The 19321-nt window shown below is 40.0% G+C and overlaps 1 protein-coding gene across 1 annotated transcript in view; it reads right to left on the reverse strand.

The window, feature by feature from the left end:
- map1b (microtubule-associated protein 1B) overlaps window positions 1–13775 on the reverse strand; it is a 28114-nt gene extending 14339 nt beyond the window's left edge. Inside the window, exons 1-2 of the mRNA XM_061733772.1 lie at window positions 13347–13775; window positions 10349–10450 (exon numbers count right to left, since the gene is read on the reverse strand). Coding sequence (XP_061589756.1) covers window positions 10349–10450; window positions 13347–13530 — 286 coding nt within the window. The 5' untranslated portion in view covers window positions 13531–13775. The remainder of the gene's footprint in view (window positions 1–10348; window positions 10451–13346) is intronic.
- Between the last annotated feature and the right edge of the window lie 5546 nt (window positions 13776–19321).

The following is a 19321-nucleotide window of genomic DNA, read 5'->3' on the forward strand; positions in this document are numbered from 1 at the left end:
TGCGCAAGACGATCTGTTCCAGACGAACTCTGGCCGCTGGGACAAAGACATTTGCATTCATCTATAGAAAAAAGTCTGGATGGAAAAGGAAATCAGTAAAAACATTTAATTCTAATCTTTATTGTACATCTCTGGCACATAACTTGTCGATACGCTGTGGGAAATTAAAAATACCACTGACAAAGCACAGGAAATTGTAGCAGCTAAATACAATCTATGATCAGATGATTACCAGATAAGACTATTATTTTTTTCCCAAAAAATTCACAAACTATTTCAGCTTGTGTGATGACAAACGATATTGTGACACATTGATCATTTTCCCAACGGCAATAATTTAATTCATGACACGAAGGACAAGAATAATTGATTTGGAGACAAATTTTGACAAGTAACATTTTCATCACATTCGATGGATCTGTCGCACAGATAGTTGGGTGTGACAGGCTCACAACCATCCTCTCGGATGACTGATGATGATAATAGAAAATGATCCTGCAACATGTGCTGCAGTGGGTGGAGAGCTCTTTGATGAAATCATCAGCTTTCGCAGCATCAACCTTACAGTCTCTTTGTTTCTTTTTAAATACTGAAATCAATAAATCCCAGACAAAAGCGAAGGATAAATGTCAGCTCTTATATATGAAATGATGATAATTCTGCTGCCAAACCTGAACAAAGAAGCCCTGACTTTGGAGCGTGGGTGGTCAGTGAGTTGTTGCTTGGATGCAGTCTTTAAATTCAGAAGCTTTGAACACAGAAAGCGCTTCATCCCTAGAGACGTGACACTGCAGCAGTTAATGTGATGGCTCAGCCAACACCATCATGCATATTTCATATGGAAGACTCATCACAGGCCACACAACCATTAACTCAGAAGACTGTCACTCCTCATGAAAAAGCATCTGCATTCATGACTGCAATTTCTACGCATTATATGACCATTGAGGAGAAATAATAACCCTAGCTTTCATTATTTCCAAGGCAAGCGTCAACCTTTTAGCTGTTTAATATGCTTTTATGAAATTGTCTGGAGGGAAATTTTGAGCTTTCATATTTGACATTAAAAACATTTGCATTTTGGGTTGAAGAGTGTTGATTTTCAGTTTTTATTGTGCATATTTTGCAATATTTCATTGGGTCTTGATGTACAGTATCTGTATCATCTATTGGATTAAAAAAAAACACTGTTGGGCAAAATCATTGGCATTTCTTTATACAAATGAGAGATTGTCTCTTAAAAATGATCACATTGATCACCGGGGTAAGTTGCCATCTGTATTTACTTTTGGAAAATGTGCAACAAGCTCCAGCTCTGAGAAAATACGCCAATAAAATATTAAAACCTGCAGTTTCTCAAATTACCACTTGGGGGTGGCTTGAGTAATAATAATCATAAAAGAGCTACCTGTAAAAGTACCCAACTTTACAGATCTTACAACAGGTTTTAGTCCCTATTGCCAACTGAAATTGTATTAAGATATTTAGTTATGGAATAATATGGGTGGGGTTACTTTGAGTGACAGAAGAGTTACTTAAATGAATGTATGTCAGTTTCTTCAAAACAAACCAGACCGATTTCTAGAATGGCAATATATATATATATATATATATATATATATATATATATATATATATATATATATATATATATATATATATATATATATATATATATATATATATATATATATATATATATATATATATATATATAAGAAATGGACGAAGAAATAGGATTATGTTCCCTTGTGTCATGAAATTAAATTTTCGTAAAGAAAATATCCAGCTCTTACATGGATGCAACTGCTTTGACCTCTCCAAAACAAGTTAACGGTTCTTTCACCGGGGTGTTTTCTCATATAATTTGCTTTACAAACCCCACCCAGTATGGATTTCACAACCAACTGAAGGACTGGTTGACAAATAAAGAAGCTACATGAACTTACAAGCGAATATAATAGTTTCCGGCTTCTTCAGTTTAAAACAAGAGTATAAAGTTGCAACAAGTTCCAGATATATACGCTGAAAACTCAAGTTATTGCCAAACACTGATCAACATGAAATAATACCCAGAGGAGCTCTACAAACACAAGACAACAATATGCAAACAATTTATCCTGTAAAAATGCTGCCTTGTTAACTTAAAAAAATCTAAAGATCATATTAAAAGTATTTGATTTAAGAGAAAACATTGCTTAAAGATTAAGGGGCAATAAAGTAGACATGTCATTTTAATTGATAAGGGTATGAATAGTTGTACTTAAAGCTAGTCTATGTAGTAATACCACATCTGACCACATGGGCACAGAAGACAATGCTGAGCTTATGAGTGGGCTCCATCATGTCTTGGAAAATCACTTGGCTGTGTCTTACGCCAGCACTAGACATTTACATTTTTTGTGATATGCTGTATCCATGTGGTCAGACATGGTACTACAACAAAGGGAGTGGATTCACAACACTATTTTCTTGACTTTTTTAACTATTTACTTCGAATCCTGCATGATCTGGGACCAAAATATCAAGGCTTGATATCGGACACCTCTTTGATGCTTTTGGAAAATTGTATTTTCGTCTCTTTCTTAAAGGAGCTTGAGGCTCCTTTTAAGAAATGAGACTCTCTAGCGCCACCCTTCACCACGACGGCCGTCGGGGGTACTGCAGCCAACAGTGAAGCCGGCACGGGAGAACGGGGAGAACGTGCATGCAGCGTCATGTGACGTCACATCCGCAGGACAGCGCGGGAAATTCGGACTCCGAATTGCAGCACATTTTGCAGCACAAAGCCTGTTCAAGGCAACGGAGAGATACACTAGAGGGCTCATTCTTTTGGGTTTGGAACGCTTCATCTGACATTATTACTAGAAAACCTAAAATGTATACAGATTTTTTTCATAAATCCTGCCACAATCCGGCCTCAAGCTCCTTTAAATGTGGTTTAAAAATAAGATGTGTAGGAGCACCCTCATCCAAATCCCAGGAGAACAGAAAAGGGTTTAGATTGTTTCTGAAGAGGCAGCAATCTCAAACTGATGACCACGGGTCCTCTGAGAACAACCAGGGACATGCGTATCTCTGGTCTGTGAAATGAGAGAATAATCAATCCCCAAAGTCTAGTTTTCATCCACTCAAGCTTGTGTACACAAGCCGTATCTGTGACTGCTAATGCAATAGAGGAGCATCTTGTTTTTCTTTGTCTCTCTTTATTGGTTCCGCCCTGCTCTCCGGCTTCATATGTGAGGAAACAGAAAGCACAGCAGTCCTTACACTTTAAGGAACTTAGCAAAGCACCCACCATCATGTGTCAGAGCCAGCTCATTAAAAGTGACAGATTGCGCATTGAAGCTTCCTTGATGCTGACAATTACCTTGATCGATAGAAGTGTCCCTCACGCCCATGGCGACTCTGTCTCAGCAGGAGACGAGGTAATGTGACATGCATCGCCAAGCATTTTCTGTCTGGTTGAATAGAAAGTGCAAGACTGGCACAGACTTCCTGCCCCAGACTGCAGTGGATGGAAACATCAATGAGCATGGCATTGCACCAAGAAAAAAATAAATAAAAAATCAGCAGCACAGCTAAATTCAGAGCTTCCTTCCCTTTCATTTAACAAGACCTTGAATGTAGAAGGCATGGTTTAATTTCAGATGGATCCTCTGCACATGTCAGCATCTTTCTTTGTCTTGTCCTTTAAAGCTAAGTCATTGACACCAGTGACTTTCAGCGACAAAGCCCCTTAAGTAGCGCTGGCAGTGCCATATGTCCCCGCGTCACCAATAAACGGGGTTAAAAAGTGAATCGGCACTCACAGCATCTCTGGGCGTGACACTAATCGCGTGCCAACACTGAAAACTGTGCTGACACACTGAGCGATCAATCGCTAACACTGTGGCATTGATGCCTATCAGTAACGATCAATTTCAATGTCTCATTCACTTATTATCTTGTCAAATCTGATTAAAAATAAGATCAAAATTGTGAGGAAAATATAACATTTTCATATTTCCATTGAGCATTTCAATTGTGGAAAAAGCTGTTATGATGTCTTCAAAAGTTTAAATTACAAATATCCTTAAAGTGGCCATCAGCGGGCCATCTGCAGCCATTTCTATCTTATTTAGGATACTTCTACATGAGCGTCACACTAGGGCTGGGCGATATGGACCAAAAGTCATATCTCGATATTTTCTAGCTGAATGGCGATACTCGATATATATCGATATTTTTTCTGTGCCATAATTGGGGTTTCCCCCAAAGCATTATAGCATAGCATCTCTGTTAGCTTCATTTTTTTCTGAGGCAAACCCTTAAAGGAGCTTGAGGCTCCTTTTAAGAAATGAGACTCTCTAGCACCACCCTTCACCGCGACGGCCGTTGGGGGTACTGCAGCCAACAGTGAATCCGGCACGGGAGAACGGGGAGAACGCACATGCAGCGTCATGTGACGTCACATCCGCCGCCCAGCGCGGGAAATTCGGGACCAAACTGCAGCACATTTTGCAGCACACAGCCTGTTCAAGGCAAAGGAGAGATACACTAGAGGGCTCATTGTTTTGGGTTTGGAACGCTTCATCTGACATTATTACTAGAAAACTTAAAATGTATACAGATTTTTTTCATAAATCCTGCCACAATCCGGCCTCAAGCTCCTTTAAAAAAGTCAGTTTTAATACAAAGCCTCGTGCCAAATGTCACACCGGTTCCTTTATTAACAGAGGTCTGCACAATATCAAAATGTATAAAACAAATGAAATAAAAATAAACTGCCTGCATATATAGAATAAAAATGCTTCTTGAATAAAATAAAACAAATAATATCCCTTTCCTGCATAACAACTAAATTAAAATACACTGTGCAATTAATACAATGTAGACAGTAACAGGCAGACTTTTCCACTGAGGTTGACAGTTGTGCAAATAACAAAACATTTGTGCAAATCTCAAATAAAACATTCAAGTCAATTTGTCACAAAATAAGCTATATCAAAATTAAAAAATTAAAAAATAAATAAAATATATATATATTTTTTTTAAATCGATATAAACGATATTGTTTCGTACAATATCGCGTTTGAAAATATATCTCGGTATATCGCCCAGCCCTACGTCACACCCACCATACCTCCCAACGAAAGTCTGGAGCTTCTTAGGTGAAATCTGACATGACTATTTGCATTGAATTGAGAAAGGACATTTGTTTTGAAGGTGTTCGCATATTGTGAAAGTAACGAGTCATACAACGCATGAACAACAGAAAGTCTGGTAATATTTACAGAATTTACAGAAGCTCCATGTGTGGTCAAAGGCAGGAGTAGATTTTGTTTGTATCTAGAAAAAGTTACGTTTTTATGAATCCAGAATTCTGTAGGTTTTGCTCTGCCAACGGTTAAAATGTGCAAAGAAATACAACACCAGGAACACCTCTTTTTTTGAGCTTACAACAACATCAAAGGTAAGAATTCATCTTTACAACCCTGTATATCAGTCCGAATAGACAGAAAAGGATGCCATGTCCCGTTTAATGGATTTGTGATTTAGAGACGGTGGTTTTTTAGGCTTCAGTGTCGTCCGCGCTGAAACCGTGGAGCTTGGAAATCTATAGCTGGAGCCTCATATATCCATCCGAGAGACTGGGAGTCTCCTCCTTGGCGCTGGATCCAGACTTCCTGTACATCTGACGGATGGTGTGTCTTTTATCAAGATGACACATAATTGCATTTGTCGTCCTGCGCCTGACACCACCTGCTGGTTTCCTTCAAAACACTCATCCCTAATCAGTGAGCGTCCTCGTAGCGCAGACTTTTGTTTGACCTTTTGGACATGTGCTCATTTATTTCTGCTGTCGAGTTTGATGAGAAGCCATTCTTGAGAACTTTACGGGAAAGACTTTAATTAGAATTTTAATTGTTTCACTGTCAGTCAGCTTTTGGTGTCGTTTGGATCGTTCTTCCAGCTGTTTTCCTATGAAATACGTTTGGAATAATAAGTGCTCAAGGCTTTATTTTGTGTTTCAAGCACTAATATAAGAATGAATCAAAAATGTTGGATTCAAATTTAAAAAAAAAAAAAATCACAACTATTTGTTAAAAGTTCACGCAAGAGAAGCCAAGAGAATCACATTTTCTCTTACAGGTCTGGTAGCTGTGTCTCTCCAAGGCTTGGCTCTTCTCCTTTGTTTTTATATTACCGTCTTTCCCATCCTCCCCTGCTCTTATTCGCCTCCCTCCATCTTCTCTGTTCTGCAGCCCTTCCCCTCTCCTCCTCACTTCCCCTCACCCTCTCTGTTCCCCGCCCTTTTTTATGTTCACAGACACAGACACTGGGGATTGTGCACCTCTAATTACTCCCAAATCAACTGTGCATCTAGGCAACAGCTCGCTGGGGGGCGGAGATGGAGAGTGAGCCATGGAGGATGGCAATGAGGTAAAAACAAGGTGGGATGAAAGGGAATGGGAAACCGGACCGCCGCTAGTTTAGATAAATGGCTGTGTTTACCGTAACGGGCCTGTGCATGCATTTCCGGCACTTGATAAAGGGATTTTATTGCAAGAAATAAATCCAGTGATTCAGTCCAGACAAGTATTTGTTGGCTACATTGATTTTTTTTTTTTACATCTACACAGGTGTTCCAGTCTTAAATTGCTTTAACTGCTGCCGACCATCAAAGCCAGAGCCGCCTGGGAGATTTGCGAGGCCCTGTGCGAAATGGCTGGGAGGGCCCGCGTGCATGAGTGCGCAGGTTTTTCGGGTCGGATCGGGTGTCTATATGCACAATTTTAACTCTCCAATTAGCAAAATACTGGATACCTTCCCCTGCCTCATCTTCATCTGGGCTTGCCTCGACGCGGGGCCCCACGGCTGATTGAGACCCGGTCGGATCTGTGATTTTTGTAACAAATTTATCAAACGAGCCTTTCAGAGAGACATTAAACTCTTCCATTTTCTTTAGTTTTTTCTTTTTTCATCCCCTGATGGAAATTTCCTGAATCTGTCTCGTTCTCTCGACATTGTGTGACAGTTTGTTCCAACTCCACCCGTCTGGATCAGAGCAGCTTGTGTCTGCGCTTGGTCTGACACAGTTGTATTGAACAACAGACACCCGCATCATTGCACATATATTTATTGATATGCACAGACTAGTACACATTTTGGTCTGTAATGGAACGTGACTGTTGATATTTATAAGGGAAAAAACGAAAAAAAAACGAAAAAAAAATTTTTGAAAAAATTTTTTTTTTGGAAAAAAACGGCCCATAGCGCGAGGCCCCGTGCGGTCGCACGGTTCGCACACCCCTTGCGGCGGCCCCTCAAAGCCATACTGTCTGCTGATGGAGCAGACATCTGGCTACGCTGGATCCACTCCATCCGTGCAGAGACACTCCCTCACCTTGCAACTGATGAAAAAAGTCATGCTATATAATGCTGAAAGGGGGACAGGATGTATACGAGTATCGGTAATAAAATCTGGATGCTTAGTCGTCTGTAAGAAGGTTTTGGCTGACACTCAACTGGCAGCACACATAGCTGATAAATGCAGAATATTACTAAGCATTTTCAACTAAGTGCTGTTCCTCGGTACATTTTTAAGATGATTGCACATTACGTATTCTGTTTGGTGGTGATTTATCTGAACTCTGCTGCAGTTTTCTGACAGCCTACAAAAATGCACCATCTACAGCTGAGTTAAGTGAAAAGTACCTGGAGATTCTTATAAATTCACAGCATCATAATCCTTTTTAGCAAATTATTAAAGGTCTTGGTACTTGATCACATTGCTGCAAATACTCTGTGTTGCTGCTTTGTGAAAATGTCTACATGTTCTCGCTTTTAGCTACAGTGAACAGGAGCAGTTTTAGGAAAAGACGAACGTACTGGCACCAATAGAGTAAAGTGATTCGTTAAAAATCTTTAATTGAAAAAAATTTACATTAATTATGTTTTTGTGATACATTTCTCTTTGGTTTACCCTGTATACATATGACTTTGTCTTTCTCACCTTCATTTTGTGTCACCAATGTATAAAATACGCACAGAAAATAATTGCAAGGACATAAAATATTTACTGAAAAATGTCTCTTTTAATATGAGAGCAAATTTTTTAAACATTTTTCCTTTAACAACCTGTCGGAGTAGTAGTATGATTAAATGTTGAATAATGATATAATAATAATTTATTAAGTTTTTATCCTGCTAAATACCTTAGAAATATATTTTGGCATTTTAAAATACTACGTGAGTTTATACAGACTTAGATTACAGGATTCCATTAGGTGTGTTATTATGATTTTTTATTTATTTAACATGCGCTAATATAATTTTTACAACTGCATATCCTCAAAGCAGACAAAGTTTCGCGCCACCCCCAGAGATCTCAGGCGCCCCCCCAGGGTGGGCCTGGACCCCAGGTTGGGAGACACTGGCGTAGAGGTTGGCCCACCAGGTCGTCTGTGACCTGCCCCGTGACAGTTTGATTCCAACCTCTGAGTTTGCTCCCATCCTTAGGCCCCGGCAGGGCCGCCGCAAGGGGTGTGCGAACCGTGCGACCGCACGGGGCCTCGCCCTATTTTTTTTTTTCACATTTTTTTTTTTTTCGTTTTCTCCCTTATAAATATCAACAGTCACGTTCCATTACAGACCTAAATGTGTACTAGTCTGTGCATATCAATAAATATATGTGCAATGATGCGCGTGTCTGTTGTTCAATACAACTGCGTCAGACCAAGCGCAGACACAAGCTGCTCTGATCCAGACGGGTGGAGTTGGAAAAAAACTGTCACACAATGTCGAGAGAACGAGACAGAATCAGGAAATTTCCATCAGGGGATAAAAAAATAAAAAAAATAAAGAAAATGGAAGAGTTTAATGCCTCTCTGAAAGGCTTGTTTGATAAATTTGTTACAAAAATCACCGATCCGACCGGGTCTCAAGCAGCCGTGGGGCCCCGCGTCGAGGCAAGCCAAATGATGATGAGGCGGGGGAAGGTATCCAGTATTTTGCTAATTGGAGAGTTAAAATCGCGCATATAAACACCCGATACGACCCGAAAAACCCAAAAAATTTTGGGCCCCCCCCAGCCATTTCGCACAGGGCCTTGCAGATCTCCCAGGCGGCTCTGGGCCCCGGTTACACTTTTCTGCATTGTCACTTCACACAGCATTACACCCTGTTTCTACTTCCGAAGGAGGAACAATGGGCTAGTGAAATACGATGCTCTCACTCATCCTGCACTGGCCTGGACTTCAAGAGAGGCGCTTGAAATTTTCTATTTAAGGCGTTAAGATGAAGTATGTTTAATTAAATACTATTCATCTCACTTTGGTAATTTATTCCATCTGCGAAAGTATGACGTGTTTTTTCTGAGGGTGGAGTGGAAGCTGTTAGACTGATGATAACGTACAGAGTAAAGAAAATAAGAAACAACAAACACGACATAACGGTCCATATGAAACTTTGGCAATTATTATCTTAGACTCTAGACGTGGCAGTTAAGTCGCTTTTATGTAATTTTCCAAGATTTATTTGGGTTTGGTCCCTGCCTTGTTCATTCTCTCGTTTTCTTTCTCATGCATCTTGATCTCTTGGGTCTCTCCCATGATGTCTGCTGTAGTTCTGAGAGTTTATGCTATTATTGTCGATGTCTGACAAAATGCGATGCAAGAGACGACTGGGACGAGAGTCCAGCGATACTTTGGGTAGGTTTTGGCAAGACACCATGAAAGATAATGACGCTTCTTAAAAGCAATCAAATATTCCCTAAAATGAAATTGAAACTGATATTTGAACATGTGGTCATAAGATAAATATGATTATTAAGACAGCTGAGTCACCATAGCTTGTCTGTCTTAGAAGTCTGTAATTCCGTTGGAGGGTTTGAATGTCATTCTTCCTGAAACACATCCCCTCATGTGGTGTTTTGATGATGGTGATAATCGTCAGAAACATAATCTATAACCGGCATTTGATAGAGCTGATATTGGGTGACTGTCGGAGTCACATCTTTTTCACCCTCATCATATCGTTCAGTGACCCCTACTGCCTTATGGATGGGGAAACTTGTCCAGGAAGAGACCACTCCGATCAATATAGAAATCAGAGAACCATCACCCAGAACTGCTTTCTATTGATTTACAGCCACATTGATCTAAAAGGACAAATGGACTCAAACCATGGCAGCAAAATGGCCTCTAAAAGCATAACAGAAACACCATATCCCCCTCACATAAGGGAGGGCGGGGGAGGGGGTCTGAGTTTCCATTTTTATCCTTTGATCTGTTTCCCATCTGCGATAAAAATCGATCAGTGACTGTGAAATGATCAGTGCAAATACATTTTAGCTCCAGTTCACCTTTGACATCAGCAGAGAAACGAGCAGAGTGCCTGGAGACGAAGAGCTTGAGCTCCTGGTCCAGGTTGCAGTCTATGAGGTTGGTGTCCCACGAACGGATCCCTGCAGGAAGGAACACACACACACATAAGATCTTCAGCTAGAGAGTCAATACGCCGAGCAGGCATGACACTGAAAACGGTCATCGCAAAAGTCTCCCAGTCACCCTCCCATGTGCTCAGCTGGTAATTTACTGCCAATTCATTGGGAAAAAAAATCTTGGCGTGAACACATCTGCACTTTTTTATGACTTGGCAAAAGCAAGGAAATCTATAATAGGAAATATCTATAGTGCTGTTTGAGTTTTGCTGCGGGCCAGATGAGGTGATGTTGTGCTGAGTCATTGTTTCAACCTCTGTAATTACATTGTCATGGCCTTTTTTAAACACGAGGGGTACAAAACGGCTTTAAGGAGATAATTTATGGCATTTCTACACAAAGACGACAGATTTATTCACCTCTAGCTTGTTGTGATTGTTGGGTCTAAACTCGAGACACAATAAAATCATAGATAAATCAGGAACAATGGCAAGGATAACTGAGTGTTTTGTTTGTCTTTGCCCAACCCATAAAACAGAGACTGTCCAAGTAAAACACACACACAGAAAATATAAAAGAATTAAATATAGATAATGGCCTTCAAGAAAATAACTTTGTGTTTTGATTTACTCTGCAAGCTCAAGTCTGGCCCTTAAATGCCAACACTGACTGAACCAATAATATCCATGAATATTAATTCAAAGGGGGGTAAAAATGGGCCGAGACCAGTACTCGAGTTGAGGGGGTATGAGGGGGATGGCATCCCCCCTGAAATAAAAAGAGTCAAAATCATCCCCCCCTGTAAAACTGCCATCCCCCCTTTCCATCCCTTATGTCATTTCATCAATGAATGTGATTTTACTGATATTTCAACATTTAGAGTCATCACCAGAAAAATAACACCAGAAAAATTACTTTTTTGACAATTTTCACCTTTTTCTCAATTTTCACTTGAAATAAGTAGGAAAATCTGCCAGTGGGACAAGATGTATCTTCTCATTACAAGCAAAAAAATCTTGATCCACTGGCAGATTTTTCTACTTATTTCAAGTGAAAATCTACTTGAAACAGATGAAAATTGTTGTTTTTTCCAGTGATGAGTCTTGTTTTAAGTGTAATGAGATTTTTTTGACTAAAAATGAGACATTTTAACTTGAAATAAGACAAATATTCTTGTTAAGATTTTGAGTTTTTGCAGTGATCAATTTTATTGTTGTGTTTTGATGTATTTAATGTAAGCCCAGTGGATATTTAAAGCTTACAGAAGGCTGCATTTAACTGCTGCTATGTCATTCCTGCAGTATTTCTGCAGGTGTTTTGGTCAGTGCTTTTATTTGTAATATATTATGTTATTTGTAATCAGCACAAATTATCTGTCCCCATATGATAAAATCCACCATCCCCCCTGATTTTTTTTTACAACTCGAGTACTGGCCCAGACCCACATACAATTCTGAAACTAGGTGATACCTCAAAGAAAATTTAATTTTATTTCTAAAGCACAGCATATTCACTCTCATAATACTATAAAAGCCATTACATGTCATACAAAATCAGTCCTTTGATTTTCTGTGAAACAAACTTTGTGTCACACCAGCGCATTTACTGCGTCACAGTCTCATCTTCATCCTGTCTCACATAAACATGGCACCCCGGACTGGGAGGCTCCGGCAGCAGCCGGGGCCTTTTTCACTCTTTCACTCTTTCACTCTTTCAAACGCGCCCCCTCAGTCTGAAGATGGTCCTTGTGGGTTTCCGTAGGGACCGCAGTGCGGACCGGGCCACGCCCACAAGCCGGTGTGGGATGAGAGAGCTGGATGCAGGAGGACGCTGATGATGATGATGATGATGATGATGGTGGTGGTGGCCGTGATGATGATGGTAACATATTTTGAAGGAAATAAATGGAAAGGGTATTGATTTGTTTCTGTTATTGCGGACTGTTTACCCTCTGATTTTACCCGGCTTTGCCACCACACTGAGCAGCGGGAGACCCCACACCCCCACATCCCCCTCCTCCCTATTTCCCCTCCTACTGTCGGATGAACTGTGAAACAAAAGCCTGACGCACCTGAATGCAACCTCGTTAGGCGTCGAAAAGAATAAATAAGTAAAAAACGCTGCCGCACCAGGTACTTTACATTATTGACGCATTGTCAACATGTGATGCTGAAACAATGTTGTCAGTTTAATTAGGCTCCAGGACCCGTCTCGTTTGTGTAAATGACAGCAATTGGACCCAGTGACATTCAATATGATACAAAAGAAATAGTAAGGCAAACTCCTCTGTAAGACAGAAGATTTGAGATGGGGGGAACATGTAAAGATGTAGTAAAAATAGATGTTTTGTTAGGTCAATTATGTAAATAACATCTGTAATTATCCATCTGTTATTCTTTTTATTCTTGTTATATACTTGTATTTTTTTATTACTATCTTTATTCTCCTTCTTCTTCTTCTTATTATTATTGTATATACTGTCTATAGTGTTTTTTATTATTATTATTATCATTATTATTACTGTGTGATATTGATGCCTCTTGTGTTTTGCACTATCCCCTTTGCTGCTGTAATCTGGAAATTTCCCCTCTGTGGGACTATTAAAGGATTTCTTATCTTATCTTATCTTATCTTAATTTATTATGAGAGGCATTTACTTCAAATAGCTTCAACCCTTTCAATCTTAATCATAATAATAATGATAAAGACCGGATGATGGTTATAATAGTTCTAAATAATCTATGCGTAATTTATCTAATTGCACGGCGCGTAAAATGCAACTTTTAACACCCACATCATTTCACGAGTTTAAAAGCGACAGGATAACACTTCGGGGCTTTACATCTCCGCCCAAGTGTTTCTAGAGACATGAAGTTGAGTTCTCTGTGGCCTACACCCTCCTCTCATCGCTCCATCTTACCTTTCTCAATATCCGCAATGGCACATTTGAGGTGGTCGTCAGTTATGATCTCCCCGATCACCACCAGCAGGTAGAATTTCCCGTCGTTGAAGTGCTGCGAGGGACCGGAGGATGTCGGAGATGTCCCGGTGAGGCTTTGCCCCCCTAAAGTCTCCATATCTGCAGTTTGTACCAGCGTAGCCATGATTCTGCCCTCTCTCCTGTCTCTTCTCCCCGTCTCTGTGCGTCTCTCTCCTTCTCCCCTACGTTTTCAGGAGTGGAGCAGCAGCAGCAGCAGCAGCCTCCTCCCCTCGGTTCCAGTGGTCTCTCTAGACACACACACGGATCCCTGATAGGATTGGCTCTACGGTTTTATACCGGCAGACATGGTGTCATGGTCGGTAACCGGGTAGAGATGAGGTCGCCGGGTGGATTTTCGCAGACTCACTCCACAGCTGATGTCATCCGCAGCTAAACGCCTCCGGAAGTCGGTTACATGTGATGCTTTTCACCCCAGGCCTACAGGCATAGCTGGACTTTATCACTTGTTACTGAAGCACATAATAGATAAATAAAATATGATGATAATATTAATAATATTAATAATAATAATAATAATAATAATAATAATAATAATAATAATAATAATAATTCCATCCTTGCCAATATTCAAAAAACATTTAAAGAACTTTCTTATTTTTTCATCTTTGTAATGTTCATTATTTGATCTGAATTACATTTTCTTGTGTTTTTTTGTTTTTTTGTTCTTTTACTCTCCCTTGTGTAGCTTTGTTTTGTTTTTTATTCATATATGGAAAGGATTCTATATAAGCCCCCAGGCTTCTTCCTTTCCTTGCATGTTATTTCATTGTTTTTCATTTTTTGTTCACATTTGTCTTATATTTGCTAAATAAACTAAACTAAACTAAATAATAATAATAATAATAATAATAATAATAATAATAATAATAATAATAATAATAATAATCCACTGGAAAGGTAATAAAACATGGATATTGTATCTTAAAAGTCTGCTTTTGACCCTCTAGACGACTGAAAACTTTGATTTGAAGAGTCATTTTCTGTCTTAAAACAGCAGTTACAAAAGGTTGCTTGATTATTTGGAGCTTTTGCCCAATAAGTTAAACAACAAAGCCTAGAACATTTTTTGACAGCTTTTTAACCTATTTTTATTGATTGATTTGATTACTCCCTTAAACCCCTCTTCCCCTCAATCATAAAGAAATGAAATGATTGAGGCGAAGAGGGGTTTAAGGGAGTAACTTTGCGTTATGGCTGTCTTTGTTATATGTGTGTTGGCAGGGGATGAAAATTAATAAGCTTTGCTTCTGCCATCCCCTTTTCAAACAGTGTTTGTTTTTGTTTTGTTATAGTGTCTGTTGTTGGTATTGTTGTTTGTTCTGTTCAATGGTGTCCTGTAACTTTCTGTTCTTGTTTTGTAGTACGAGAGTTGTGGTTTTGTTGGTTTGAAATAAATGATTGAATGATTGATTGATTAAAAGTATTTTGTTTCCAAACCTGCAAAACCTTATCTCAAAAGAGGGGAATTTCCCCAAAGAAGTTACCCACCTCCAGCTTTAAAACCAAACTTAAAACGTTTCTGTTTAGTAAACCTCTAGTTAGTGTTCAGTAAACCTCTAGTTAGTGTAAACTCTAGTGTGTTAGAGTCAGTATTCATAGCTGCAGCTATAGAACAAGACTCCAATAGTTAGTCTCAAACAGAGCTTCGTTGTAGATATGCTGCTATAGGCCTATGCTGCAGGGGGGCACCAACATGATCCACTAAGCTGTGCCCATCACCCCTGCTTCTCTTTCCTTTCTCAGTTATTATTATAGTATTATAAGTATCTCATAACCATCATTGTTGTCCATCGTTCTTGTAGTTTGTTGTGCTAGGAAATCACATTGTAGGATTTTTACTGAATTAATTGGTACATTTCTCTGTAAAATAAGTATTTGGTCACCTACAAACAAGCAAGATTTCTGGCTGTCACAGACCTGTAACTTATTCTTTAAGAGGCTCCTCTGTCCTCCACTCGTTACCTGTATTAATGACACCTGTTTTAACTGGTTATCAGTATAAAAGACACCTGTTTTAACTGGTTATCAGTATAAAAGACACCTGTCCACAACCTCAAACAGTCTCACTCCAAACTCCACTAGGGCCAAGACCAAAGAGCTGTCAAAGGACGTGAGAATCAAAATTGTAGACCTGGACCAGGCTGGGAAGACTGAATCTGCAATAGGTAAGCAGCTTGGTGTGAAGAAATCAACTCTGGCAGCAATTATTAGAAAATGGAAGTCATACAAGACCCCTGATAATCTCCCTGGATCTGGGGCTCTAGCAAGATCTCACCCCGTGGGGTAAAAATGATCACAAGAACAGTGAGTAAAGATCCCACAACCACACAGGGACCTAGTGAATGACCTGCAGAGAGCTGGGACCAAAGTAACAAAGGTACCATCAGTAACACACTATCTACCAGGGACTCAGATCCTGCAGTGCCAGACGTGTCACCTGCGTAAGACAGTACATGTCCAGGCCGTCTGAAGTTTGCTAGAGAACATTTGGATGACGCAGAAGATGATTGGGAGAATGTTATATGGTCAGATGAAACCAAAATAAAACTTTTTGGTAGAAACACAACTTGTCGTGTTTGGAGGAGAAAGAAAGCTGAGTTGCATCCAAAGAACACCATAATACTGTGAAGCATGGGGGTGGAAACATCATGCTTTGGGGATGGTTTTCTGCAAAGGGGACAGGACGACTGATCCATGTAAAGGAAAGAATGAATGGGGCCATGTATCGTGAGATTTTGAGTGAAAACCTGCTTCCATCAGCAGGGCATTGAAGAGGAAACGTGGCAAGGTCTTTCAGCATGACAATGATCCAAACACACCGCCCGGGCAACGAAGGAGTGGCTTCGTAAGAAACATTTCAAGGTCCTTGAGTGGCCTAGCCAGTCTCCAGATCTCAACCCCATAGAAAATCTTTGGAGGGAGTTGAAAGTCCGTGTTGCCCAGCGACAGCCCCAAAACATCACTGCTCTAGAGGAGATCTGCATGGAGGAACGGACCAAAATACCAGCAACAGTGTGTGAAAACCTGGTGAAGACTTACAAAAAAAGTTTGACCTCTATCATTGCCAACAAAGGGTATATAATAAAGTATTGAGATGAACTTTTGTTACTGAACAAATACTTATTGTCCACTATAATTTGCAAATACATTCTTTAAAAATCACACAATGTGATTTTCTGGATTTTTTTGTTGTCATTTTGTCTCTCATAATTGAGATATACCTGTGATGAAAAAAATCAGGTCTCTCTTATCTTTTTACGTGGGAGAACTTGCATAATTGGTGGTTGACCAAATACTTTTTTGCCCCACTGTATGTCCTCATGTTGCAGACCTGAAGCTGAATCTTGAAGTTGAAGTCACAATGCTTCAGTGCGACTGCACCAATAGAGTAAAAACATTCAGAGAAATTCAGTTGGAATAAATGCCTTACTGTTAACGTGGACACATGAAATATACTAAAATCTTCTCTGAACTTTGAAAAGCATTTAGGCCTACTGAATAACTAAAGTTAAACCAACTCAAAAAACATGGCGGTAACACAACATTGTTCCTTCGTTTGGGGTAATTCAGTCAGTAGCTCAGATTTACAGGACTCTGTGACTTCACAGACTCTTTATTTACCCTTTGGCAAAACCTAAAAGCTACACACATGCATTTTGATCTTGCAACAGAGTTTGTTTTTCTCTTTAACACTTTCATGAGGTGGTTTTTCAGATATGTCAATAGTCCATTTTTGTGCAAAGGTGTAATGGAAATACTTTTCACACCACACGTCTCCGCCATCAGTGGATGAGTAGCATCAGTCAATCCAAAGTAATCAAAAAGGTAGTTGTGCTGTAACACTACTCAATCATTATGCATTACCGCATTATATAAAAGGACAATTGCAATAATTTGTTCAAAGATGTTTTCATCCATCTTTTTCGAAGTTGAGATCTTATTTCTCTTTGATTTGAAGAGAAGTCTCATAGGACGAGATATGGCGAGTTACAGAGAATCAAAGAGAACGAGGAGAGTTATGCTCATAAAAAGAAAAACCAGTCCTGTGGAAACCCCTGCGAATTTAACAACAGTAAATCTTTGGCAAAACTCCATAAATTACTCTGACTGGAGTCATAGTCTCAGAAATTAAAGAATGTTTAGACATATAATACATACATATAAAGTGTTTGCCATTGAATACTAAAAGCTTCCTTCATGTGGATGTATCATGTGTTGCTCAGAGCGAGAGTTGAGAGAATCTTTGATAGCAGAAAGCTTCAACTGAACAAAAAAAAGAGCGTTCATATGAATGAAATATCAGATCAGAGGGAGGGTTAACGATGAACAACTTCAAATGAATGGTAAATGAAAAAACAAACAAGATCACAGGACTTCATTCTTTTATGCTGCATTAGAAAGGAAATGCGAAGTGTGTGTGCGTGTGAATGTTAAATGCAGTTGGCAGTGCCAGTATTTACTTTGATATAGACATAAAAGATGCTCAGTTTTCCCGTGAGGGGAGTTCTGAAAGTTTACAAAAGAGGACAGAATTAACGACTCAAAACATCCCCACTCGGGCAAAAACGAAGTGGAGTACATGCATCAATGAAGCCACAACGTTAAAACTACAAACCTTCTTCTAAAATTCACGCACTCTCTGATACCTCTAACCACATCTGATCCAATGGTCCATGGTCATTAGCTGTGTCCTAGAGAGCTGCAGCTGATCCTTATGGTCCTCTGGGTTGTGTGATGGGGCATGCATGGACTGACTGATCTGAAAAATCCTGTGGATTCTCAAAAAGGTTTGGGAACTGGGGGATTTGGAGGTCGGATCAATGCCTCGGAGTGTTTTTTCTTTCTGCAGCTTGTAAAGGTACTTTGTACTGTTGAGAGCACTTATGCGATTGTTGGATGGGGGTTGGGCTTCACTTTGACAATGTTCAGGCTTGTCATGCTAATTTAAGACGAAAACATTCCTTAAAACACAAGATTAATTTTGTATTTCACTCCATTTGCTGTGTTAATGGCTTGAACATTGTAGCTGAGTGGTGTAAACAAAACACACACGCAATTCTTGACCCTTACCCTGAACTTCCCTCTGGCGGTCCTCATTGATGTGTCTGAGTATGGATGGGGGTCAGCGCTGGTGAGGTATTGACTTAGCAAGCTGCTGAGCTTGAATATTTCAGCCTGGTGCAAAAAAGGGTTTTGGTCATATTCTCCTAAGGCGTGTGTGTGTGTGTGTGTGCTGGGGGGGGGGGGGGGGGGGGGGGTGTTGGGGGATATGTCTTTGAGGTGACAACACTGCGAGGACTTTGCTTGCATGAATACATTTGAGTCTGTTTTTACACTTTTGGGGCTTTTACAAAATATCAACCAGCAGCGTCCCCCCTTCCAAAAACAAACAAAAATTAAAGCTGCAAGCAGCGATGAACGGGCCCTCGCACTCATGGCCACCGCCCCCCATAAGCATATCAGAAAAGACACCACCCACAACTTCCTATGTCAAACCATTCAAAAGTTATAGCAGAAAAAAGGGACAACCAATCAGAAGAAGGGGCGGGGCTAATTCAGGCCAATGAAGGTCAAGGACTCCATAAAGAATCTGATGACCCCACCCACGACTCCCTATGTCAAACCATTCCAAAGTTATAGCAGAAAATCGGGACAACCAATCAGAAGATGGGGCGGGGCTAATTAAGGCCAACGAAGCTTAAGGACTCATTACAGATTCCCATGACACCACCCACGACTTCCTATGTCAAACCATTCAAAAGTTATAGCAGAAAAAAGGGACAACCAATCAGAAGAAAGGGCGGGGCTAATTCAGGCCAATGAAGGTCAAGGACTCCATAAAGAATCTGATGACCCCACCCACGACTCCCTATGTCAAACCATTCCAAAGTTAT

This window comes from Cololabis saira, chromosome 11, assembly GCF_033807715.1.
Source record: "Cololabis saira isolate AMF1-May2022 chromosome 11, fColSai1.1, whole genome shotgun sequence".
NCBI classification, from domain to species: Eukaryota; Metazoa; Chordata; class Actinopteri; order Beloniformes; family Belonidae; genus Cololabis; species Cololabis saira.